Source organism: Atractosteus spatula, chromosome 13 (genome assembly GCF_055471065.1).
Source record: "Atractosteus spatula isolate fAtrSpa1 chromosome 13, fAtrSpa1.hap1, whole genome shotgun sequence".
In the NCBI taxonomy this organism is placed as follows: Eukaryota; Metazoa; Chordata; class Actinopteri; order Semionotiformes; family Lepisosteidae; genus Atractosteus; species Atractosteus spatula.
This window is the reverse complement of record NC_142718.1, coordinates 31,365,971-31,393,643: the sequence shown is the minus strand read 5'-3', so window position 1 is coordinate 31,393,643 and position 27,673 is coordinate 31,365,971. Positions and strand designations below refer to the sequence as shown.

Below are 27,673 nucleotides of genomic sequence, written 5' to 3'. Positions count from 1 at the left end.
CATAAACATAAACAAGTCAACTTACTCAAGAATAAACAGATTTCAGCACCACATAGGTACAGACGTCTAGTTAGTTTGTTGAAAGCTAAATGAATTGTGAGAGATTAAACACAGACCTCAGCTCTTTTGGGATGGAAGAAATCAATTGGAGGGCTGGCTAAATACCAAAAGTGTAGTCAGAGAATATGCTCTGTTGGTTTCTGTCAAATGCCCTAAGTAACCAAGCAGACGAAATGAAGAAGATAACTGAGTTCCAAAAACAGCCAGAGAGAGGAAGTATGTGCCTGGTCTGACTTCAGCACCATTTTTATCAACCTTTCTTCAGTATATAAATAAACTCTTACACAGTGAAAAATGAAAAAGAGATATAGATGTTTTTTTTCAAATCCTGTCAGTATGAAAAAAATACATTTGCACTATCGTCATAGCATGGGTTTGAGTAATACTGGACGTTACCTAAAAAACATTCTGTTTTCACAGTTTGTTATTTTTTCTTGGCACAAGCCTGTTTTTTATTTTCAATGAGCAAAAGCAAACTAGTGGACCTTATAAGCTTTGGCGCTGCACCATCTGAGCCTTGCAGCAGTTTGTAAAATTGTTTTGTCTACTACAGGTTTCACAAAATGTATGACTGAAAGTTTCCATTTCAATGAAAAATATACAAATGTCACCTTCTTTACTAATGTATTTTTCTTTTATTCTAAAAGCTGTCATAGAATTGAACTGTGTAACTTCCATTTCTTTGTGTGTGTCTTCTCAAAACTACGGATGTTAAAGAAATCCACCTTAAGTAGATCACCATTAAGTTTTCTATGTATCTAATGAATATGTTTAAATAGTTAGGTTCTGTCAAACTTATTTTTTGTAGATTAGCACATCTTTTAAAACATAAGATCTTGTGCGTCTTATCAGTTAAACCATTCTGAAAAATGTTCCTATTGCACAAGACTTTCTTTATTTAACAAACACTACTGTGTGGTGTTGTGGTTTCAGACAGCATAACACTACATGATTCTTTAATGAACAAGGGCGTTACAGTGTCTTAGTTCTGTTTCCACCAAATTATCACTTAAAACTTTTTTATAGTTAGAAGAAAAAAGGGCTTGGTCATGTTCTGTTTATTATGACACGAATAAGACAATAAAGCTCATGTTCAAATGACAAAAAATATAGCAATATAGCATTAAATTATTATATTTGAAAATGCCACTATCCTCAAATATCTTTTAATATCTGAGTCAGTGCTAAAAGGGGCTAATAAAACCTTGATCCAATTTTCATTTTTTCCTTTGGCTTACATACATAATCACCAAACAAGGATACAGATCATGAATACAGGTCATGGGGTATTCCTTGACAATGTGCCATGTACCTGCCCTTTATTAACATGTTATAAAGCCACATCTTCTGACTAAAATGCATGTAAGTCTATTTAATGCTTTTGTCATCTGAACAAAACTAGTACTTTTTCAGGAAGAGTTTTCTAGCTACCTTACACTCCTTTTCCAAATACTACATGTACATGTGTCCACATGTGGTGTGGAAGTTGCGGTGCCAACTCCAGATTCTCCGGATTTGCTGGCTTGACTTCATGCGCAACTCGGAGGTTGCCGCTCACACGGGCCTAGAGCCCATCACAACCACTGTTGCCCATCACCAACTCGCTCTCTTCGGCCACGTTGCACGTCTCGACAATTCCACCCCTGCCCATGGAGCCATGGAGTGCGCTGTTGCACTCCGAACAGAGAGACACACTCCACCAGGCTGGAGCCATGCCGCCCACATCGCAAATGGGTTCAGCAGATCGGTGATGGTTCCCTATCCACTATATTGAAGGAATGGAACCATGCCACCGGACGAGGCCGTACAAGATCGGCAAGGTGGACCTCCATTGTCCAGGCATTATGATGATGATATCTTAATGTGGACAAAGACTGAGCAAACTTTTAAGACAAAGCAAAATACCTAGTTGACAAGTGTAGAGTGGTGCAAGCGGCTAGAAAAAAACTAAAAACTACTAGTATGATGGGGCAAATCAAGGACCTTTGCACAGAAGGCCCATTTTCTATTGGAAATACAGAATTGGTAACAACTGTGGTCTGTAACCTACTGGTATTTCCGGTTTCCCCTTTAGCCAGAAACACACAGAGCACCTTCAGCCTGAGCCTTGACTCTATCTACCAAAGAGTTCCCACCTCCGTTCTCAATGAAGCGCTGGTGCCCTTGAGACCCAGCTAACTGGAGGGAGCTAAGCCTTATCTGTAAACTTTTCAAAACCCGAACCAACATGCACGCAAAAAGCATTACCACTGACCTGCTCCTGAGATGAAACTAAACTTTCCCTAACCAGAGCCTGTCTCACCACGAGGCTGATCCCAACCAGGCACACTAATCCCCTCGCTCCCTGAGTCTTCAGTGGTCTGATCTCACTGCTAGATAAGATGGCTACATGTTGCATGATAAACCTATTCATAAAGAAACCTAGTGACAATCATCTGTATCCAATTCCTCGTGCATTCTCATACTAATGCCTTTATTTTCCCTCTCTGGAGTGCTGCTAAACCAGCCTCTAGTGACTTTATCTGACACTGAAATGGCCAGATCAATCTCCTCTCAAGCTACAGATGGGAAACACTGAGCTTTGAGAATCCACCTAGAAGATGGACATACACGGAGACATATTTTTTGTCATCTGGACAATGAGGAATATTAAGGCAGACTGTTAGGATCTATAGTTAAATGTGCAAATTTTAAGTCGAATGATCTTATGTTAAAATTGCCATATATAAAGTACCATATATTAATAAGACCACATTGCAAAAAATATTTTGTAATTTTTAAATGAATGTACAAAAGTGACAGGCTAAAAGAACTGTTTACCAGGGAACACATGTTGCTATTATTTGAAAATCTGAAAGGAATTGACAAAATTAGAATTAAACTTCTAGAGAATCAACAGTGAAAGACAAACCAGAGGAGAACTGCAAAGCAAGGGGAAGTGCACTTAAAACTGAGAAAAGGAAGCATAATTTTGCACAAAGAATCATGGAAGTCTGGAACAAGCTACTTAGCCATGTAGCTTCATGTTGTTGATACCCTTCATTCATTCATGTTCTTCTACATTACTTGTATTTTCCATCTCCTTCATTTTGCTCAAATTACATTATTTTAGAATCTCTTCTCTTTTTCCACTGTTTATGCCTGGGATTGAAGAACTAGTGTGTGCCTCAGCAACTGTATAACTTTTTAAAGGGGATTTTGGAGTCCATAAAGCTCAGGTGAGGAGCAGAACAATGGATTCTAGGCCCCAACAGGATCACTTCTCAGTATGTGAATATACACTCTATTTTAGAGAAATGGCAGATGAAATCAAGTTGTCTCTAGGCAGCATTTACATATTAGCTTTCATTTTATGGCTGCTCTTAGTACCTCCAAAAACCAAGCATCTGAAATTGTTTCACTCCGAGCAAGGAGAACATCAGAGTCCTGTTGATGCTAGTCACATATGCACTATTTGATTTAGCTGATGTTAGACCATCAGGCTATGCCGTCTGTGATTTGAACTTTCGAAATGAACTGGCCTGTCATTTCTTTGGCGGGGGAGGCCCTCTGTGAAAGTCTAATGAATCATTCTGATGCCAAGGCGGCAATAACAAAATGAACTAATGAGGGTCAACTAGGGGGTGCAAATAAGCCCTTGCCTATCACAAGAATTACATGTGATTCACAAGCTTTGTACACATGACATCTGTGTTTTAAATGATTACATAAGTATTGCTCTACTGGACTGCCTTGTGCAGTGTATCCCTTCAATTGTATTTGTTTTATACCCACATCTGAGGTGACTCATATTCACATTTATCCATGGGTTGCAAGTTCTTGATCTGCAACAGGAGGCAAATCAGTATGTTGGTGCAGTTCCTTTGCATCTATATTCCTGCATCTTATTTATAAAAAATCTGGCTTTGCTTTCAACAGAACTTTCACTGCAGATGTGAAAAAGGAACACACTCGCACACCCATCCTGTATTTTGTAAATGGTGGGTGTTTCTATAAGAAAAGTAATGGTAAAAATGGGCAGAGGCAGTTCATTCTCTGATGGAAAGAATACTGTAACATGCTGCTGATTGCTAAACACAACACATCTGTGGTCCAGAGTTCAGTGTGAAAAACATAACTATTTTATGCTTTCTATATTTTTCTGCAGTAAAAAACAAAACAAAAATATGTTTATATATATATTACTTTATTCATAATAGCTTACCTGTATTTAAAATACATTTAGTACATATAATTATGTTATTACATTATTTGTCCTCTAGAATCCAGTAGGTGCTAGGGTACGAGTAAATGAATGTCTCAGTGTCAGTGAGTTAATATTAACAAATCATATCCCCATCTACTGCACAAACTGAAAATAATGTAATTCACAGGTCAGCAAGATTTCAGTCATTTTTATGTTTCTTGTGTTGCACCTGATTTGAGGTCTCTTATTGTAAGACACAAAGACAAAGTTTATGATTTGTTCTATAGTGACCCAAAGAGTACTGTATATATTCATTCATTCCCTACAGTATATATATATATTTCAAATAATATAGTGTAGGGAAATTCTTCTCAGTTTTGCAGCGCTCTGCATATTAGAAAACATACTGGAATGCTTAATAAAAAAAGTGGGTCATACCAAAATGATGAAAGACTGGATAAAAAGGTTGACTATTAAAGATTTTAACTTCACAAATTAGCATAAACATCTAAATGCTTATATGTTTCATAAGTTTTGCTGAACCACATGCCAGTAAGCTTAAGCTTCACAAAGGAAATCCACACTCATTAACCGTTTACTGTTTCCTGCTAAACAGATACAGAACAGATGACTGATTTAGTTTCTAACTCACTCATTGACCTATCTCCTGACCAAAGATAAGTGTGTGTTTGAGCATTTTCATTCACAATATGGCTTTATACTCTTGACTATATTCTTGTGGAATGCTATGTTTTTTGTCAGAAAAATTGCCAAACTCATTCACTTTACTGTACCAGACATAGAATTATATTTCATAAAACTGCTGTAATGTTCACACCTGCAAACAAACCTCTGACACAAAGCAATATGGGGATCTACAGTATTTTCCCCTCATAAGTATCTATAGTCAAGGTACATAATCAGTTACTAGCACACTAACTGATTACATTCTCCAATAAAACAACCACAAATTAAATGTTAAAATAAGTACCAACAGTTTCCAAACCTACTGTATATATGACTCTCTTGTAACAGGAAATAATTCCATATCTTGCATCACTAACACTTACAAATTCTCATGTTCTTTGGTTATTTTAGCACTTCGATTTCCCCTTTCAAGTGCTTGCCATTCCCCGTATGAATACCAGGGAATGAAAAAGAGAAAACAGTTCTTATACAGTATTTATTAAACAAGTTTGAAGAGATACATGTTTCCAGCTAAAATCAATTTCATTTCCAGAGTTTTGTGATCAGTTATGTGTCGTATAATGTAAATAAAGACAATTACCATTTGTCTGTATTATATTATTTACTTTTTAATTACATGGCCACAGACATAATGTGCAAATAATTTTGTCCTCTGTTATTCTGCACGATTTGTGGCATTTGAATATATTTTATAGTTGTTGTGTAAAAACATAAGATGTGTGCTGCAGAAAGGCAGAGGTAGATACCAACAAGCAACTCAAATAAAATTCACAACAAGCAAAAAAGTTCATATCATTTTTACTTGTAGATATAAAAAAAAACATTCATTGAAAGGTTTGTGCAAACTATACAAATATAACACAAGAGAAATACATGTACAAGAAACATTCTAGTAACATACTGTTTGAAGATGAAAGAAAGCACATGTTAGTTTTGGAAAAAGGTGAAAAAAAAAGAGTTGTCAAGCACGTTCGTGCACCCACATCCTGTTTTTAATCATTTCACAGACTGTGTGGCTCAGTACTCAGATAATCTTCTGCAGAGGTAAAGCCATCAAAGCAATTAGTCTGTACTAGATTGCAGCTATCCTCACACGAGTACCCGGACTGGCTTCAAAATAAGCATGAACGGGGAATGGTGTGCCACACAAAAGAGTCGCTGTGCAACTCTTGCTGACCCTTAAATTTAATCAGGTTAGGGACATAAGAAAGGTTACAAACAAGAGGGGGCCATATGGCCTGTCTAGCTCATTTGGTTGCATGAAGTTATTTGAGCCAAGGATCTCATACAGGCATTTCTAGAAATGAGCTACAGTATCACATTCAACAGCAAAACTGGGTTACTTTTTCCACACTCCCACAATGCTGGGTGTAAAAAACTGCCTCTTGTCTCCTGTTTTATATACTTTTCATTTCCAGTGTCTGTCATATATGACACTGTATATTTCTGAAATATATATTTTCATACAAAATATATGAAAACCTGATTAGGTTTAATGACTATATATATATATGTATTTCATTTGATACCTCATTTTAGAATTCTTATGTATTACTCAGCATTACTATGGCAACCTACAATTCACTTTGTTATTTACAACACTTAAAATTCAGTGCTAGACTTCCTTATTTTTCCTGAGAATGCAAAAAATATTTTGTTTTTAGCCACAGGAATGAAATTGTAACCTACTGCATAACACAAGAACTTTTTCAAATTACATAATGTTTAAACACAGCAGTTCAATAAGAATAACAAAGTATACAGTACAAAAATATATAAGCATTCTATTGTTTGTATTACTCCATACCCATTAGTTTTTTTAGAGGAGGGATGTTTCACTTCAGTTTATTCCCTTAAATGACACGTAATACTGATTGCTAAGGTAAGAAGAAATTCTGATGTTTAATATTACTATTCACTATGTCTTACACAGACATTTGTATTTGGTTTCTCAGTCTGAGTGATTTCTTATATTTATTATCACAGAGTGTATTTTTCATGTCACTTGCAATGTAAATCATTTTATAACGTTATTCATTCATAGCTGAATTTTTCTAATCAATCTTTGGGACTCACAGTTCTAATATAGTTGTGTAATGTGTTGTGATAAATAAGTAAAAAAGGCATGAAGAACACTCTACTGAAGACTGGTTATTATGTGAAAGAATGTATGTTTGTATTTAAAGGAAATGCTACATCTTCTGTACACAAAGACTAATGTGTTGATGAATATGATGAAGTCTACTCCTTTTGAATTCCTTTCAAAGGGAATGCTTTTTACCTGCATTTCTGATTTCTGGGCCCTCATTATTCTCAAAGAGAACCCAACACTTTTTTGTTACTAGGAAAAGCTATGGTGCATTTGCAGTTTATTTCAGCTACAGTGTTTCCAACATGTAATAACCATCTGTACTGTATTTTTACAGCATGTTTAAGATGCCATGTTAATGCTTTTGTCAGTAATGCTCTTGTGCTGCTACTCTTTAAAAGTAATACAATATTCATTTACAAACATCCATTCTATGTTGATTGATGGATCTCTTCTTCCACAACTGGGCGGTTCAGACCTGGGATAAATTTCATAAATCGTTTCCGGACACTACCCCGTTTCTTTCTCGGTAGTGTCCCAAATAGACTGGAGCTTCCTGTCACATCCCAGGAAGGAGAGATAGACCCACTGCTGGCCAGGCTGATGCTCCTGGTTCTGTTCACGGAGGCCTTCACCCCTACTGTGCTGCAGTCTCTTGAGAAGAAACACTCGTCATCCATGCTAACCCGTCTACAGGGACTCATGGGATTGGAGTCCTCAAACACACTGGCCTGGTAGAAGGTGTCTTCGCTGTCTTCTGTTGTGATACTCAGTTGGCTCTTACAGCTGCTGCCACTGGAGAATCTGTACTTGCACCGCAACATGGGTGAGAAGGCAAGACTGTCGGCCCCAGGAGACATGGGAGACATTGGAGAGTCAAGGGAGCTGTGAGGGCTACATTCATTCAAATTACCTGGAGATGTAAGACAGTACAAGAGTCAGTACCCCAATGTGCACTTTAAAATGTAGATCTTCAATCTCTAGCTTCTTAACAAATTGAGATGAACACTATTTAAACTTTATATCTTCTAACCATTATTGGTAAATAAGCTGTATCTTTGCATCATTCAGTCTGATCACTTATGATTTCCAGAGCCTTTGCAGTTCTTTACTGCAAACTGAGTCTTTCTTAATTTCAGCTTTCATTAAGAATGCACATCCTGCACACAAAATATGTAGGCTTTCTTAATGTATACACTGACACCTAGTTTGAAAATGACAGAAAAGTAACGCTGTGGTTTCTCAAGAGGAAAAAAAAACCCATACCTCGAGCTAGGCGCTGTTCCTGTAATAGAAGAGATTGGAACTCCACCCATTTCTCTCTTAGAGTTTTCTGTGGGAAATAAGATTGCAGCATAAATGCCTTTCTTAAACTGCAAGCCTAGCAATGCTTTAATAATCAAATCACCTCATTTCTCAGAACAGCCACCAGAACAGGAATTACATTGTTAATACAGTATCAAACACATTCATTGTAACACCAAGCAGGTAATCCCCTTTCAGACATATTTTTTGAAAGTCATGACCAAGTCAAATGGATTGCACCATATTTTATAATGCATTCAGGCTAATTTTTTTCTCAACTTTAATCAACATGCATAAAACTGAAATGGCAAGTAAATGCCATCAATGGAATAAGGTCAATATTTAAACACATTTCTTTAAAGACTAAATTAATGATTCTAAAAAATAAAACGGAACAACAGATGTGAACCACAAAATTATTGACATAATGACACTAGAGAAAAGTATCAGATGTTTTGGAAGAGCTTTTTGTTTATAATGCACTACAGAACTGAAATTACCTTTACCACAATACAGGTATGTGAGATTCTCAGACGCAAGACAAAAGTCTATATGTTTATGCACACTTGCCAAATGTATATTCAGCTATTATAGTTTTCTAGTCTCAAATGAATTTCAAACATTAAAAAAAACAAGAAGACAGACACCTTGAGGAACTTCAGCTTTGTTTCAAGCTCAATCCTTTTCACAGCTGTTCCATTTATCGTCTCCAGTCTGGAATGAAAAGACATTGCTGTGAGTGAAGAGATGTGAAACGGCAAAAACAAAAAGAACTGTAACAATATTACCTTCTTCAGCTGCACAAGATAGCCAGGGTAAATCATTTCTACAGAAAATAGATTGGGCATTTCTATTATTTGAGTTTGAAATAACAGCAAGTTCTGCTGATGTATACATTTTCAAATATTTAAAAAAGCATGTAATAATACTTCATTATTATTAAGGGCACAGGGCACTGTTCAATGGCAAATGACATACAGTATGCACTTATAAAGTACATGTAGTACTGAACCTGTGAACCTATTTTCCAGACAACGCAGTGCTGCGTATTTAAAATCACAATGTTCCTTGAAGGAACTTCAGAAATATATTTAATGACAGCCACCCTGTTTTTTTCTTTAAATATACATTGGTTATGTTTTTAAAACATCATATAAACCGACCAGCAGCTTCAAGTTTGTTTTTCTTTTTAGTTTCGGGTCATAGTTTTAAGGTTTCGTTGTTTTGGTGGTATCAGATACCTAGAAATATCAGGACTTCAACATCTGTGATGAACTTCCGTTGCCTTCTTAAACTTCTTAGCCTTTAGACTAAGACCTTTATACTTCAGACTGTTTTATATCTGGTTATATTTTTTGTACATTGTATTGTATCACATTTTTAAATTCTTTGGGACTTTCTAGACCATAGTATTTCAAAATATTTTGTACGTCGTTTTTGCCATTATATTTTGTGGTATAATTCTATTAACCTGTTTCTTTTCTTTATCCCACTCTACATTACATATTTTGCACTGGCAGTATCTTGTCACTGCTCAGTTGCAAGTGTATCCAGAGAAGTCTAAGTGAAAGTACTGAACTCCTACTAAGCAGGAAATCACATCACAGAACTGTGCTGAACAAGAGCACAGAGTATCTAACAGCTGTTAGGTGAAAACAAAGAGCAAAGAACTTCACAGCAATTAAGTTTTGTGTTAAGTTAATCTTTAAACACAGTGTGAGTGCTGGTATCTCAGTTCTTTTAAAAACAATAACATCATTTTTTCAGCCTCTGAAAGAGATAACAAAAATAGAACTGCAGTGTCAGGCTAGATCCTATTGATAAAAACTGAGCAAATATCAGTTTAGGTGATCTGTGGTCTAAATAAGCACATCTGCTTACCTCTAAATTGTAATGGATTTCACCGTGTTTCTGAATTGTAAATGCAGAATTTCAGTAATTCATAACTTCACAGATTTTGGAAATGTACTTCACATGCAAAAGGAGGCTTTTTCTTAAAGTAGACTGCATCTGATTGCTTGCATTGGGGTCACTTACCTTAAACAATTGGCTGAAGATTTAATTAGGTCAACGATGTGCTGGTGGCTGAAACCTTCAGTGCTGATGCCATTGACTGCCACTATAACATCACCTGACACAGGAAGTAAGAGGACCGCGTTAACTGTGGCTGCAGAGCATCTTTATAAAAGGGGTTGTGTGGGCAGGCAGCTGCGTAAGAAAGTTAGTTGGAGCAACACAAGCAGAAGGGGAAGTGGTATATAGGCTTCTTACCAGGTGTAAGACCTGCATTCTCAGCAGGGCTGTCCTCTTGCACTTTACAAACAAAAGTGCACATTTCCAAAGTGTTGGTATTTTGGTGTTGTAAACCATAAGTCTAAAAAAAGACAAAACTAAATGTAACATCATACGCTAATGCATATTTTAAGACTTGGGAATTTTTACAGACATTGTAAAAATAACTGTATGATTACTAACATTTCTAGACAAGTGCGAGACAGATCCTTTATGAAAATGGGCAGACGTGCTTACCTGAATTTCAAATCCGTATGTCTCATTGTCTTGCTTTTCCAGTAGAATGACTGTCCTAAATAACATACAATGAAACAAAAACTTAGATATGTTTCAGTGTATTTGTAATATGATGCTTTTATGTGAGACTACATCTACTAACTCTGCTAACAACCTTCTGCTGTTCAATGTTTGATAAACTAAACAGTTCAAACAAAAAAAAAGTTTACCTTTGAGAGTCTGTATAATCCACCAAAGAGTTTGATCGTGCAACCTGAAAGGAAAACAGCATAGTATGTTTAGCTACATAGACTAAAATCTACAATGCAGCAGTCAGCAGGAGTAAATCTCACTAAAATGTAACAAAATGTCACTTTTAGAAATCTGTATTACTTTGTACAAGCATGGAACATTTGATATGCCGTTTGCTGCAGATTGACAAACATTTACTGTGAAAAAATGTAGACTTTTATTTTATGGGTCATATAAGAGTAAAAAAAGTTAATGATAGCATTTCTGTAATTCAGATTCTATCAGTTCGATTTACTTGTGACAAAACCAATACCCCTTTGATCAAACGTTTCGCAGTGCACTGTTACTATGAACTGCAATTTCTTAGTAAATATATGTTCAATATAACTCATTAATACTATATATATATATTTATATTTCACTGAAGTAAAACATTTCACAGACTTTGAAATGTAGTGTTAATACAATGTGTCAAACACTACCTGCTTCTAAAAAGTATCTTGTACACAATTCAGTTTATTTGAAATGCTTTTAGTTGCAGATTTTGTTTTTCTTTTTGAAACTATGCTTTAAGCATAGTACTTAAAGCCAGGAAACTATGCTTAAAAATATGTATATTGCTCCCATCTTCCCAATTCTCTTTCTTGTTCAAACTCTGCATGCATACAGTATATTGTCCATATAGAAACAGTAAAGGTGCAATGCCATCATTCTGCAAATGAATGAGTTACGACTAAGTTATCTTTAAGTTTGGAAATTAAAAAGATGTAAGTGACATATGTAAGTGGCGTTGAAAACTCTCAGATAATTTCTTTCTTGCAGACCTCGCTTCATTAAAAGGCGGTAAGTTTGTCACTTACCTGCTTGCGACCCCTTGGCAGTGTCCCTAGCGTTGCTACAACCTTCTGAAGATGTTTATTGTCTGTTTCGCTGTCGACTGTATTGTTAAAGCATGGTCCAGTTTTCCTCCTCAGACTGTTTTCCAAAATGTAATTATCATTGCTGTTTTGTCTAATTAGCCGTCTGAAATTCATGGTAAAAATTGCAATGTGTATCTCATCGCACCACGTCTGAACAGAATTCTATGACTTGTAAACCCTGGCCAGCTTTGCATGCAGAGACAATGTGTCAAAACGGAAATCCAAACCATGTGATTGCTCTGAACCTGCTTTTGCAGATCATTAGGGTTTGCTCTGCTGTCTGAAAAAAAAATGTATGCGAAGTTTCCATGTTGACGTGGATAAGCAGTCTGCTTCTGTTTCTTTTTTGAAAAAGAAAGTCTTTTCTGTGTTCATCCTTTGACATTTGGTTTATGGTCTCTGAGAAAGCAGAAATGTGTAAAAATATATTTCTGCGGGTCACCCGTTCACTGCCACCTGTTTCCTCTTTTACCAAAACATAAAGAGGTAAAGCTTTCAAACCAAACGCCTGTCTTGTGAAAAAGAAAACAGACAACTGTGAGGCTGGGGGGAGAAGAAATACTACTAAGATCAATTAGATTAGGATACCGTATGAGTGTCTCTCCATCAGGTTGGTTCAGCCCATGGAACAATTGGTCAATGTAATAAAGTGTCTGTTTAATATTCTTTACAGCATAGTAAAGTTTAAACACTTTTTATGTACTTCATTCCATGGCTAAGCAAGTCAAAGTTAGGACGGCACTGGCCCAGGTGGTTACATAAAACAGTTAAAAAGAAGAATAGGAGGAGAAAAAGTAAAAGCTATACAAGATACAAGCTCTGCCTGGCAGGTACTTCAAGGAAAATAAATACTTCCTCAAATATAAAAAGTATTCCTAAATTTAGAGCCTCTATTCAGTTTAAAATCTAAAAGGTTTCAGTCCTTAAAGAGCAAGTCTGATTTGCTGGAGATTTGGCTTGTAGGAAGGTGGAACTCACTCACAGCATTCTAGTTCTGAAATTGATTAGAAGGAGAGTATAGTAATAACTAAAACTCTCTATAGTTTATACTGAGCTGGTCTTATAGACTGACTGACTGTCTTCTCTTACGTTGAAATATTACAATATTTGGGCATCATTCACACAAGTCTGTATTTACCTCCTGCTCAAAAGGAAGAAATTCAGTACATGTACACTGGACTATAAGCTCAAATTTTCTTTTCCAAGGTCCAGCTAAAAACTGATTTATAATTGAACTGAGGGTTTAGAGATAATAACTATCTGCAGCAATTAGTCATTCTAACACACTACATCAACTAGTATATGCCTGAGTCATAACAAATGTAAGCTCTTTTTAAGAACAGCAATACAGAAGATTTTCTCCCAGACCATTTTCAAAGTATGATGTTAATAAAACAGAATTCAAAGAACATTCTAAAAGAAAAGTATTCATTTGAAAAGTAAAATTATTAACAGGTTTCCACATCATAGTTTATAACACAGAAATAGGAAAAAGAATTGTCCAATTCATCTGAAAAAGTCTAGTTATGATTTTTATGCATCTGTGACTTCCTTTACTGACCTATCATGAAACCACATCCCATGATGAGCTAAAGTGTTGGTATTTAATATAAGGAGAGAAAATATTGCAATTTTAGCATTCTTCCTTGAAAAAAAAATTAAAACTAATTCCAAGAAGCCAATGAGAGATATTTTCCATTGTCTTGCCCTAGTTGGAAAAGAGCCAGTAACCTGTGGTTCTCTGATTAAATCCTTTTCTAGAGTGATAAATAAACGAAGACTGCTTAACAAGCCTTTTCTGTCCAATTGACCTCATTTGAATTGAGACATTAACCTCCTTCAAGAAGCCCTGAAGTACTCTAGTTAGGTTGCAAGCATGAAGTTAACTATACTGATCACATTTAAATCTCATATAGCATAGATTTTATATAAATCTAATAGATTCGTTCAATATTGTTTTCCAACAGAGGGCTATTACAGTCATTTAAAAACTTCCTATAAAAGTCGTATACAGTGGATCTTCAATATTCAATTAGTGGAGAGGAGAACAGCCCACGAGATTCAAATCCTGTGACACGTTATCAAGCAAATCATACAGCTGAACTGATATTGTGGATCATCACTGCTAATCAAAACTGAGTATCTCTTCAACAGGGAACTATTACCATTGAGCAGTAATACACTTCTCATCATATGGTTTAAGGTTGGCTTATTAGTTTATGGTGGTTTGTAACATTTTGATTTCTCCAGTATATTCTATGTTTTTTTATTTTCCCTTTTGTATTCTTATACTTCCTCATAATGATTACTGGTACTCTTTCTTTCCAATATATTTCATTTTACTACCCTTGGCTATATTGCTTTCCTAAGTATTTAACCACTGAAACATATAAGAACCACAAAAACCTAAGAATACAAAAACAGTTATAAATAAGAGGAGGCCTTTTAACGTGTTTGATTACTTGTATACTGTATAATGTGTCTGAAGATCTAATCTACGCATCTCTTCAAAGAAGCCAGTGTATCAATTTCGACGAGATGTACTGTATGTACTGTATATTAGTCACGTGCAGAGCCCTTTGATCCTCTAGGATCCCAAGTTACTTTGACCTCATATCTCTCCAGGCAATCTCAGAAGATTCCAATGTGTCTCTCTTCTCTAACACTAACCATACAGTAGGCCCCTAGAAATTCATGGAGTTACATTAGGCTCTAATGGGTAGAATTTCAATCCCATCACTGGTGGCACTAAACAAATTCAACATATGAGGAGCATTGAGAGACCAAAGAAGAAATATGACCCAGTAACAGAATAAAAGATATAGACCTTTTACTCTGGACCCTATAAAACATTGCTTGCTACTCCCCAAAGAAATAGGAAACATACTACTTTATTTAGTCTGTAGTAAATAATGGCTGTTTTACCCATTAGGTCCACCACTGAAGTACATCACCCACCTGTGTGATGAATGGCAGCCATTGTGCACCACTCACCAGATGAGCTAGAGATGGACGATCTACAATCACTGGGTAGATTGTGCAGGGCTGATAAAAATTCAGAATTAACACTACCCTACCCTTTTGAACAGTGTAATGGGATTTTAAATACAAGGTTTGAATACAAGTATTCTCACGCATTAGAGTGTGATCCAAAGGATGACAATTCCAACATTGCAGTGTCCCAGATCAACATACCGCTACAAATGTGGGGTTGCGAAAATAGTGAATAGCAGCAATTGACCGAGCAGCTTAGTCAATAACTAAAATAAATAATTATAACCCCCAATTTGTAAGGATTTCTCCAAGAATATATCTGAGCAGCAGGTATAATTAGAGGCACATGAATTCTTTGTTTTCTAGCACAGCATTGGTGAAAACAGTAATAATTCAGGCACACTTAAACAAACAAATAAAAAACAATAACAATATGAATACTACACTACACACAACATACACATACAACACACAAGTTTCTCTGTGTACTGTATAGAGTTTCAGTACAAGGTGTTTCAGAGACCTACATCTAGACCACCAGGGAAAACCCCAGACTGCTACCAAGTGCTCGAGTTAATACTTAAATAATGCCTACAGAGGCCAAAATAAGTGATAAGTTGCCTTAAAAACTAAATGCAATACAATCGGCAGTTAAATCTCTCCCTCTGCAAACCCGGATGCCACAAAATAAATGGGAGCCTATCTCCCTATTCTAAAAATGCACCCAAAATCAGGAAAGGCCATTTTTAATTGGGGTATTCTTCATTCAGGAAATCCAAGTTCCCTGAAAACACAGAATAGCAAGCTCGCTTTAGCAAGGTTCAAATACTTAGCTCCAATCAGGTTATTTTGGATGATCTAGAAGAAGCATCTCTTGCCTAGAACAAGCTTCTTCTCCTGTCTCCTCTCTCTTGTAGTGTTTTTTCTCCTCTTTTCTTTCCCCTTTGCCTTTCTCTGCCTTCACTTTATCTTAAATGGTGTCTTTCCAGACTGTTGATTTATATTTAATCATTTACCCAGAACTTAATTAACCAAGGAAAACCAGAAGATTTTTCTGATCAGTGTTTCTCACACCAGGCACAACTAAGTAAACATCCCTTGGACAGAAGCTCTACGAAGTGGAAATTGACACTAGTTTGGGATTACCCATTGTGTCGAGATTCTTAGCGAGACCTCCATTGTCATCTGCCTCAGCCTGTAACGATTCTTTGGCATTGGTATTGAAAATTCTGGTCCACCATCACAACCCACAGCAATAACCTGGTTCTCCTTTCCGTTTCTCACCAGGCCCAGCCCTGTGCAGCTTCTGAGATTCAACAAGACCTAAGTTCTGCAAGATGGTAAAGCTGCTCTAAATGAACCCACAGAGTATTAAATAATTCATGCCTCACTTTAAAAAAACAAAAACAAAAAGGGAATGCTTAAAACAAAACTACTTACTAACCCATCCAGGATGAGCTCTAGAAATTAGTGATAGGTCCCAAGTGCCAGGTATAGGGTCTGCATCAAGGGCTACTAACAGATGGTCCTGCAGTGTTGGGATGCTTTAGGGTGGATATGGACAGGGGATTCCTCAAGTAGTACAGTACGCCTGTACGACAGTCTAAAGTCAGTGCCAGTTGTCTGGCCATTATCAAGTTTCTCCTTAGCTTCGCTGCTTCTGTTGAAGAGTCACAGTGTAAAGAGAAGGACGTTGCCTGCACACAACCGAGTGTATATCATTGAATATGCTACAGCCCTGCAAGTTACAAGTGAGTTAAAAAGGAACAAGTAAGGGTTTATTCCATGCTGAAAAGAAAACAAAAGAAACACAGTGTTTTGTCTGTGGTTCAGGTCTCTTCACACCTGAAGAAGGTTGAAATAATCATTTTCTTGTTCCTGTGCAGCCTATGCACACTGAAGTACAAGTAAGTTAGTTGAAAATCCTAGTTCTCCAGGATATAAGGTTATAACCACTCAACTGTTAATAAACAGAGACTTGGAAAATTATCAGCCTGCACTAATTAAGAAAATTAGTGGTCCAGTTATGTTATTCAGCTCTCTGATGGATACCAGGAGACCCTGTGGCTCCTGCTGATTTCAAATTGGTATGAACAAGCAAAATAATTGCAGCTTCTAAATATGAGTTAAAGGAAAGTATTGTACAGTTCCTGCAGAGCTTTTTTATTCATCTTTGACTGATCTGTTACCTATTCTTTTAATGATTGCAAGTAATGGCCCTACAAATAGCTATTGTTAATGGGAATTCATAATGGCAGTGTTCTTACGGAATTTAAATGACAAATTAGAGGTTGTTAATCCAAACAATTAAAAACCATTTATAGAATTTTATTCATATATATTCATTATACAAAAAATTAAAAAAAATTAAGCAATGAAGCAAAAAATATGAAGCAATGGGTGAAATTCAGGTAATGGATTTGATTTTTTGAAGTCATTAAAATGGAGATACTAGGAATTGAATAAAATTAGTTTTACAAGAGCATTTAGACATCAAAGATTTTAAATTCAGCAAATGTTACACAAAGACCTAATTAACATTAAGATGGTTTCAATTAGTTTTATGGAACCACAAGATTCTAGGCCATTTCAACAAGGAGAAACAACAAAGTAACCCTGAAAAGTCAATCAGACATGATATAATCTTCCTCTCATTCAGCAGTAAGATATAAAATATCCCATTCAGTAACTGCCAAGAAAAGGAAATGGAACTTAATAAACGCAAACAATGAAATGGTATGAAAAATCTTGCACTTTCAAACTCAACTCTAGTAGTTTGTACATCATGTCTACAATTTAGACACCTTGAAACTGAATATTTAACAAAGCAATTCTGATAAACATTGTTACACATTAACCCTTGTCTACCTGCTCAACCTGGATGTTGACATATGTTCACCATAGGATGCAGTTATATCTTAGGTACAGGGAAACATTAACATTTATCATCTATTGCTTGATGAAGTGTCAGCTGAAGGAGCTGAAGGAGTCTGCAGTAAAGTCATGTGTTTAAATTGGATTTCAGTAAGTGACAACGAAAGGGTCACAACCTTAGGGTTAGTGGAATTGTATTTACAGCTGAGAACAGGAGGTACAGGTATATCTTTACTCAAAGGGTTGTGGAACTATTTCTTGGGATTCAACCTCATTTCTTTAAAGAAACAGCTGGATTAGATCCTTTGATCAATTAACTACTAATGACCAAACAGGCAAATGCTCTCTTCTCACTTGAAACTATTCTTAGTTCTTTTACATAAAAATGTAGGCATGAATGCCACACAAAACTGAATTTACCAGCAATATACAGTGTATATACAGTGAGTCGAGTGTTAATATAAACGTTCACAAGTGTCTAGTGCAAACAAAAGTGAAAAAGAGTTCTTCTGCATACACCTGATGACAGCTCCATCTTCCCCAGAAGAAGGATGTAGAATAGAAATGGACCTGTTTACTTCATGTCGAATTATTTTGTATCTCAGTGCAGTAAGGCAAATCAAAAATAGTCATTAGATTTTTTATCAACATGTTAGGGAAAGGAACAGAAAACAGTTTTTGTCAAATCCTCTTATGAGCGTTGGAAAACAAGACAAACAATGCAGTCCACTGGTAAATTGTGTGGTATGTGGATTATAATTTTAGAATGTCTAAAGGGATTAATATTGCATGCTGAGGAATAACTCATATAACTGCAAGCAATGCCAAGCCAGCTTTTTCCACAGCTCATTTTCTTGTGCAAATTATATTGCAGGTCACACACATCGATTTAGCAGTGATTACTCAAAATGAGTCATCTCTGTAGTCTTATCACCTAGGGTGAAACTAAAGACTTCTTTCTCAGTTTAACTGTCAAACTAACTTTAATTGTAAGCTTGGCAGCTGCTCATACTGCTGCATTTTTTCTGAGATGGAAAATGCCATTCTGTCTTTGAATAGAAGAGAACAAATGAAGGTTTCTGACCTTTCAATTCATGATGCATGAAATCTGCACATTTGCAAATGCCAATAAATTTACTGTTTTGCTTGCTTGTAACAAATAATGCACTGCTTTAAGTTATTACATACTGTAAGTTACATGAGTTACACAGATCTACTACTGATACTTCTGCAAACTTTAATATGTCATTACATAACAGAAATGAGTTATTATACATATCATATCAGGGCCCTTTAACAGTTTAAGACACTATAAAACCCTTTGCATAAATTAGGTTGATAAATTCTACCATATCTTTGTAACATTTTCAGAAATGTCTGCACTTCATTGCAGATTTCAATTACTAATGAAATTTGTAAACCTTTGTACAAATAATAATTCCTTAACATTAAATTTCCTTTACCGTCTAATGTAAAACCACTCATATTCCAAATGTGAATTCACTTGACAATGATTATGAAATATTCAAAACACAGCCCTAAATGAACATACAAAATGCAATTGTTCTGATGCAGTTACCATTCAATTTTATATCTTCAATAAAAAGGGAGCAAGGCATAAAGGCAAAAATAAATTTTATTTTCTATGCTACGTGCACAAAAACATTTCATACAATAAACATGACATGAAAAATCACTACAGTGATATGCAATATGATTGTGAAACAAACTGAATTCCTCTTAGGGGGAAATTAGCATAATCGCCTGTAAGAAACATACACTTAATAAAGATCTGTTGGAAACAGTTACCTCAAAATTTCAAACTTTTTGATTTCCAGATAAGTTTCAAACTTCAATCCTGAATAGATAAATATTTAAATGTATCTGTGATAAGAAGTGGGCTCTTACAATGTGGAATCAAGAAACTGCACTGTGGAACATTGAAATTTGGTACTCGTGCAAATGTGACAAATTAGGAACTCACCCCATTGAAACAATAGTGCAAGCCAGATTGGTGCCAGATGGAGAGACATGAACACCACATGTGCCTGCGCTGGGATCCATGTGTGTGAAGGCTTGTCGTGCTACTGCTAAAAGTGGTTTAGTGTCCACCATTGTAGCACATGGGAATGGACTTATGGTATTTACTGTAAGTTCTCAATACAATATACTGGGCATCAAAAGCTACTTATTACTCTATGAATGTATGTTTTAGTGCCTCCATTTTGGATATTGGTTAAATGTTTTTGGCATCATTTTCATTAACTGATCATGACTGACCACTTGAGCGTGGCTGACTGCTGCATAAGCACTTAATCATCTCATTAGTGAGAGAGTTGATTGGGCGCAGCTGACAAGGTGATTTAACCTGTTGAGTGCCACACCTGCTGAAAATCAACAAAGAAAAACACAAAAAGGAATTAGCCTGTTCTTCCAATTGAGAGAACAACCACTTTGAGCAATACAGGTATCCTGAAGGTTGGATTAAGTCAGAACACTGTTGCTCACCGTCTGGGGTCCTTAAAGCCAACGATATCTAACTTGGCCAGATGTTATTCAGGCAAACACTGTCTGGCAATGATACACCACGATGTAGGACATCACTAAGTGTGAAAGTCTGAGCAGGAGAGTCCAATCTCTATAGAAAACAACAGGCTGACTGATGACCACGTCACCACACAGCACTCCGTCAATCAGGTCCTGGGATTTCACTTACACCCTGTCCTGCGGGCTCATCCTGATTTGACATCATTCTAGCAGGACAATGCATGTCATGCTTTTGGTGTAACAACAGTAGTGCCATGTATTCTCTACTCACCAGATGGAAGCTGAGCATTTGTGGAATGATCTGAAATAACGTGGGATCTAGGGATAATGCTTGTCCGGGCTCTATAAGACGAATAGACTGAATGCTACAATATAACATCTGTAACCTGGAGAAAAGCATACGTTCCAGATGTGCAGCATGTATTGCTTTCAGTGGTGGCCACACACATTATTAGCCTTATTATTAGTAATTTACATTATTAGTAAATTATTGACTTTATGTTTATAGCCAGTTTTAAATAGCATGCTTTTTTCTTTTGTGTGCATATAATACTGTATTTTTAAATAGTAAAATACCCAGTCACAGAAACGCATTTTATCTGTTGTTAAATTAGGTACTTAAGTACTTTTGATAGATGGTATAATGCATTTATGGTCATGCACTGCAGATGCCCCTGTTGATCAGCCCCATTCATGACAAATGTTAAACACCATAATGAATTTACCTGTCAAAATCTGTTCCAAAGGGATTTTGACATTTTCCAGATAAACATCCAGTGATGTTTCTTTTGATGTTCAGTATCAATTTAATTGCTCCAAAGTATATAATTTATGATGATATAACTACTTGAACATGCAAACTAAACATATAAGCAAAATGTACAAGAAGTACTACATAATAAGCATCTTAGCTTGTGTATTCTAAATAATAGTCTTGTGGCAAACTACTGTATGTACAGTACACTGTACACTGTATGTAAGGTAAGCTTGTCTTTTGTCTATATTTACATTCACCACATGCCTGGAGCAAAACTATAACATTGTGGGACATGTCACCATTTTTTATCCCTGTGCCACATTATACCAAACAGCATGGCATTTTACTCTTTGTTTTACATTTATGTTACCAGATGTACAACTCATTTAAAGCTGAATGTGGGTTATGTTTTATATATATATATTCTGTATATATGTCATAGTGAGGTACTGGTAACCTATGATTAATATCAAAATGTTAAGGAAATCTTTTCACAGTCTACAAAGAAAACCTGTGTATTATAGGTTTACAAATGCAAGAGTACTGTAATTAAATCAATGTGGAGTAGAATGGTGGGTGTTTATGCAGGGAAGGCTTCAAAATAATTATTAGGGGGAGCTTATCATGTCTGTAGTGGAGTCATGTTGATTATTTTGTTTTATACCCTCTGGTGTTTGCTTTTGTAACATCTTTGAAACCACTAATGTAGCTGATCCTGTATAATGATCTTGTAAGTGTTTTATGAGAAAGAATTTTAATGGACACAGATTGTCCTAGGTATCTCTGCACTCTGCACATAAGGATCCACATTCATGAAATGACTTCTTCATAGACTTGGAGCGAAGAGAAATCACTAAGTCAGGTCAAACATCAAGGCATGAACACTCTACAATACTATTCCATTCACCAAGAGAATATCTAGCCTAGACTACATCAAAACTAAGTAAACAAATCATTCATCATTCACAAGTTACAAAACTACAATAGCTCTAACTACCAACAAATGGATACCTGCCAATAGGTACTGCGTCAACTGTGATTGAGGGATGGGCCACCATTTTGACTGAATCTGGATATGCACATTGTTTCAAATAATTGTATCATTCTGTGTAGTTTCTAAGAGTCCCAAGCTATGGGCCTCATATTCAAAACACGGTCTGATAAGCAATAAAATCCTCATGGGTTTAAGTGCCAACATTGTTTGAATATAGGCTCTGTTGTGTTGAATATAGGCTCTGTTGTGTTCAAATCCATCTGATATCAAACACAGATATGTCTTCCCTTCTGAACTGGTTAAAATAAATTACAACATGTAATTTACAACTGAGCACATAGATTTTGCTTCACAAGAGCAAAATCAGAATATAAACAGCAGATAGAGAATGAAAAACATGTTTTAACTTAATCTTACAAGGCAAAGTGACTCATAAACCTGAGTTACTGTAGCACTGGAATTCAGTGCCCCAGCCAGAAACCTCATGTTTACAATTATCTTCTTGCACAACATATCAAACTTTTAATCCCCAATCTTCACTTGCACAATTGTTTTGTTAGTTAGCAAGACAAACAATCCCCAAGAAGAGAAAGGATAAAAGAGCCTGACACTGTATAAGTTTCCTGAGCTGCTAGAAAGCGTAACAAAGGCAAAAGAAGAGAAAATATAATAAATCAAATTATTTAAAGTGTTAGCAAAGATCGGAAGTTACTGTGTGATGTTTTAATTCCTGAACTGCATTCCCATCTCTTCTAATGTTTTATTCCTGAGGATGAAAACATCCAGGAAGAAATTTTCTTCAGAAAAGCATCTAAGACATTGTTACAAATTATATATATTTTTCTGTTTGTCTTTCACTGAAAATTATACTCTTAGTTTTAGATTATTGTACTGCTAAGCATATATATCCAAGAACCAGGATTTTCTTTTTCATTGACAATTTTTGTTTTGTAACAACAAGCCAATGTCTAATGGCATAAAGAACGGAGTAATCGGAAATTAACTCAAAATCAGCATTTTGTATTAAATATGACTAAAACATAAATGCACAGTTTTTAAGCAATAAAACAATGCTTTGGATATTGAAATACATTTAATAAACTTTTATTCTTTCATTCTGAGAAAAAATGAAGCAAGCTGGTGGCATATCTGTTGAATTTTATGATTTATATGTTACAAAATACTGATTTAGGAGTCAGCAAAAAATCTGGAAAGCTCCCACTCAGAATAACGTCTGGTTAAACGTCTCTGTTAGCAAAACCAGCTGCAAAAAGTAAGCAGATTGTTTATATTCAAATATGTCTAAAAATAATAAGGTTTCCAGAGCATTAATGAAAACATAAAAAGTTTAGAAAAAAAAACAGAATTTTCTTCAGAGCCAGATCATTTTAGTCAACCCATGTGCTTTGCTAGAGACAATTGTATAAATACTCCCTTTTCCATTAGCTTAATATGTGATGTGAAACAGGCCATAATTCCTATTGTATGTGTTTCTGTTTTTCTATGTCATACACAAATATAAAACTCACACTGATATACAATAGTAAAGACAGAAGAATCGATACAAGTGTATAAAGCAGTATGTCACAAGCAATATTAAAGAAGCATTTATAACAGGTTACAGAATTCTTTCACATACAGACAGAAACATTGTCATCATATTCAAAAACAACACAGAGATAGACTTAAAATATTTGAGTGTGGCATTCAGTATATTATATCTAGTGTCACAAGTAGGATGCACAAACCAGTCTAGCCTTTTAACTTGGATTAGCCAGTAAAATAAAAACACAACCGCCTGAATACTGTACAAACAAGCTTGTGCATCTGATAAACGAGAACCCTCAGCCAGTAAATCACAATCAAGAATGTTAATGATGTATGATTTGTTCGACACCACATGCTCAACATTTTATCCAAGAATATAAAGAACACAACATCACTGTGAGGGAGTTTAGTTAATCCAAACCCAAACTACACCTCTGCATCTGAATTGAAATTAATTGTGTTTTAAAAATCTATATGATACAAAGTATTTTGAAGGGGGTGGTGTAAGACAAAACAAAATGTCCATTTCTGAGTGAATTACATTTTTTACATTCATGTTTTTTGTACTAACAGTTGTACTCAGATGTATTCACAAAATCGTAACACTGCACAGTCCTTTTTTTTTGTAACACACTTTGTAACGTGACAATATGTTGATACAGAGCTCCAACACTTACAGAGAAAAATCAAGAAAGCACCATAATATTAATCAGGATACTAACTCTCAGTTCACGAGGAATAACGGCACTCAGGAATTAAATGCACTTGAAGGTGCCTTCTGAGTATTCATATCAAGATTGGGCTTAGCTAAGGGTTGTATGATGAGGAATCAACCAAGGTGTATCTGCAACAGTGGAGATGGGGTGGAAGAGGGAATCATGAAATGAATTATAAACATAGGGTATGATTTAGAACATCTGGGGCAAAGTTTGACTTGGTTGTCATCATTCCTCTCAAACTTCAGTTAAGAACCTCATATACAGTAATGGACCCAATATCTAATATTAAGGTGTGGCTGAAATAAAGACAAGCCTGGTTATTTAGTGGGTAAAGCTCATCCATGTGGTCTCACTCACATTATCCTGGTGAAAAAACTTCCTTTTGCCAGTTCCTTAGAGCAGATGAATGTCTTGACATTTAACTTCAACTACATACTGTATCAAATTCTTGAGTTGTAAAATAACACAAAATACTGAAAGCTCTAGCCACGTTACAAAACAAGATGTTGATTCCTATTGAGGAAAGCTGCTGTTATAATTCAGCTGCTACATATAAATGTGAGTTTTTTTATCAGATTCACCTGACATTCAGTGATAGTCAATATAAAAAAACGATTTTTCAAAGTTGTAATATATAATTATAGAGTATGGGGTCATGGCAAATATAAAATCTAGCATTTGAATTATGTGGAATGTTGACTTTTTGGAGTATTTCTTTAATACAGTTACTAGTTTCCAGGGTAGTTCTCATTATGTATTTTTTTACAGTATTAGGTGTTTAGAATATTACTGTTCAGAACACACTCATATGCCATCAGTAAATGTTAAAATACTGACAAGAAAACAAGCCTGGGAGATCTTTTGTAAGTAATATCTAACCAATGGAAAGCCATTTAATGCGATAATAAGGATTCATAAACTGTTATTCCATGAGTACACTTCACTGACAATGCTTTCAACATTTCAAACTTAATTTTAAAAAAAGGTTTAAAGTAATGTTAAGGATGAGGTTTTATATCAAACTGGAAAGATTGTTAAAGAATAATTCATAATGTTTTATTAAAATAAAGTATATATTCCTTTATGATTTTTCATAGCTATAGTACAACACAATACCATACAATATGAACAAAATGTATTTGTACAAAATATAATATATGCTATTATTTACATCCAGGATCAGATTCCTGTTGGCTCTTGATAATCTGTACAAGAAACATTCTTAAAAAGGCTCTGCAATAACAGCTCAGAATGTTTCTGCAGCAAAAGCAGAATGCTTCATTAAGCAACTTCACATCTTTCAGTTCTGCGTAATGCTTAAATATTCACAGTATGACTCTGGTGCAAAGTAGGAAATATGAGCAAAATCATTTCATATTATATTTGGGACAGGAGTATCAAGATCTAAATACAATTGTAAAATCCTGACCTGAGATCAAGAATTTACTTTAAAAAATGTCATTAAATGTCACTAAAAAGAGCAGCTTTTGTTTTTGTTACAGTATCCTTCGATGCCTTGTTTTTGAATAAAAGCTCTTAAAGGATGTATATTTAACCACCTATGAAACAATGTAGTCTTATGAGGTTTGATGATGAAAATGAGATTTACATTTGATTGAAACAAAATACGGTTTTGAGATCATGTCAGTGTGGGAGTCATTTTCGATTTCCATTAACCATAAGTATGAAAAATATTGAATGGAAAATGTAATAAAGTAACTTAAAAGAGTTATGTATCAACTATCCATTTATGTCACACCTGCCTTTCAAAACAACAAAAAAAAACAAAACTGCTGAAATACAAACATTATCACTGCAGGTTAAATCTCAAGCAGTAGAGTGCCTCTACCTTCTTACACAAGTTTTACTTGAAATTACAAGATGAAGACCCAACACTGTACATCAAACTCAGTCTACAACTAAGATATCACTCATTTTTAAACAACAATTATACTGTAGGTAACAAAAGCTATTATGCCAGGGTAAAAACCCAAAAGTCTCTGAATGGCAGATGTGCTCATTCAGACTATAAAGTTGGTCCTCTGAGGTGTTATTTTAAATGGAATTTGGAACGATTCTCATATTTTGGTGCATTATATAAAAAATAGCATTTAATTGTACCTGTATGAAAAATAGAACTCATCTTATTCATCCAACAGATATATTAATTTATACCATCTTAACCTAAATGAAAACTTTTGTGGTAACAGTTATTCTGCAGATAGAACAAACATCCTGTACAATCAGGCATGCCGGTGAGTTACTCAGTAACAACATTACAATCAGTCTGCCATGTTGCCTAGCAGTAAAAGTAATTATACAGCAAATGCAGTTTTACAATGTCAAGCCTTGGGCACTTAAATATAGTTTGAGGTAGCATGAACTTTGAATACACACGGATCATCCTTCGCACTGCTGAAACGTCAGCTAGTCCTTTACATCCTTGCTCACAGTCAGCTGGCAGAGAGTCTTCTTGATGCGAAGTGCTGTGAGCCGAGCGGCCGCACTGCTGTACCAGCACTCCCGCATTATCTTCCCCATCACCCGGAGGGCCTGGAGACACACATACACGCACACGCAAAAACAGCACATGAGCAAAAGACCTCATTTCTCCCCACAAAGATTTCGTGCATTTTTGCTACGGAACGTAGCTGTACAAAACACATCAGCATGAAACAATAGAATCCATTAGACGGGGTCCTGAAAAATAATAATAAAAATAAGCATGATTCCTTACACTTACTGTATATAGCCTTTTTCTGGACACTCCACTCAAAGCACTTTATAGTATTGGGGACACCCTCCACCACTACCAAGGTGCACCAGCACGCTCTCCACACATCAGCTCTCAGCAGGGAGGAGAACAGAGTGATGAAGTCAGTTCATAGATGGGGATTATTAGGAGGCCATAACTGGTAAAGGCCAAGGGGAAATTTGGCCAGGACACTGGGGTAACAAGAAGAAATGCCCTGGGATTTTTAATGACCATGGAGAGTCACGACCTCAGTTTAACATCTCATCTGAAGGACAGCATCTTTTTTTTTTACAGTATAGTATCCCCATCACTAAACTGGAACATTAGAATCCATACAGACCGCAGGGTGAGTGCCCCCTACTGGTCTCACTAACACCTCTTCCAGCAGCAACCTTAGCTTTAGAAAAGAACGAAGCAATACTGATGCTTTTCAATTTAAATCACAGATTATTTGCAA

General features: G+C 35.7%; 2 protein-coding genes across 2 annotated transcripts in view; both read right to left on the bottom strand.

Moving 5' to 3' along the window:
- Positions 1 to 5,738: 5,738 nt before the first annotated feature.
- Positions 5,739 to 12,201, bottom strand: LOC148822066 (cytohesin-interacting protein-like). The gene is made up of 8 exons (XM_088930550.1): positions 11,969 to 12,201; positions 11,087 to 11,130; positions 10,878 to 10,932; positions 10,620 to 10,722; positions 10,386 to 10,479; positions 8,996 to 9,062; positions 8,310 to 8,376; positions 5,739 to 7,956 (listed from the first exon to the last, which is right to left on the bottom strand). The coding sequence occupies exons 1-8, from the start codon at positions 12,140 to 12,142 to the stop codon at positions 7,475 to 7,477; spliced, it is 1,086 nt and encodes a 361-aa protein (XP_088786676.1). The 5' UTR covers positions 12,143 to 12,201; the 3' UTR covers positions 5,739 to 7,474.
- A 10,787-nt stretch (positions 12,202 to 22,988) lies between these two features.
- Positions 22,989 to 27,673, bottom strand: part of acvr1c (activin A receptor type 1C) — a 38,335-nt gene continuing 33,650 nt past the window's right edge. The window contains exon 9 of the mRNA XM_088931245.1: positions 22,989 to 27,014. Coding sequence (XP_088787371.1) covers positions 26,889 to 27,014 — 126 coding nt within the window. The 3' untranslated portion in view covers positions 22,989 to 26,888. The remainder of the gene's footprint in view (positions 27,015 to 27,673) is intronic.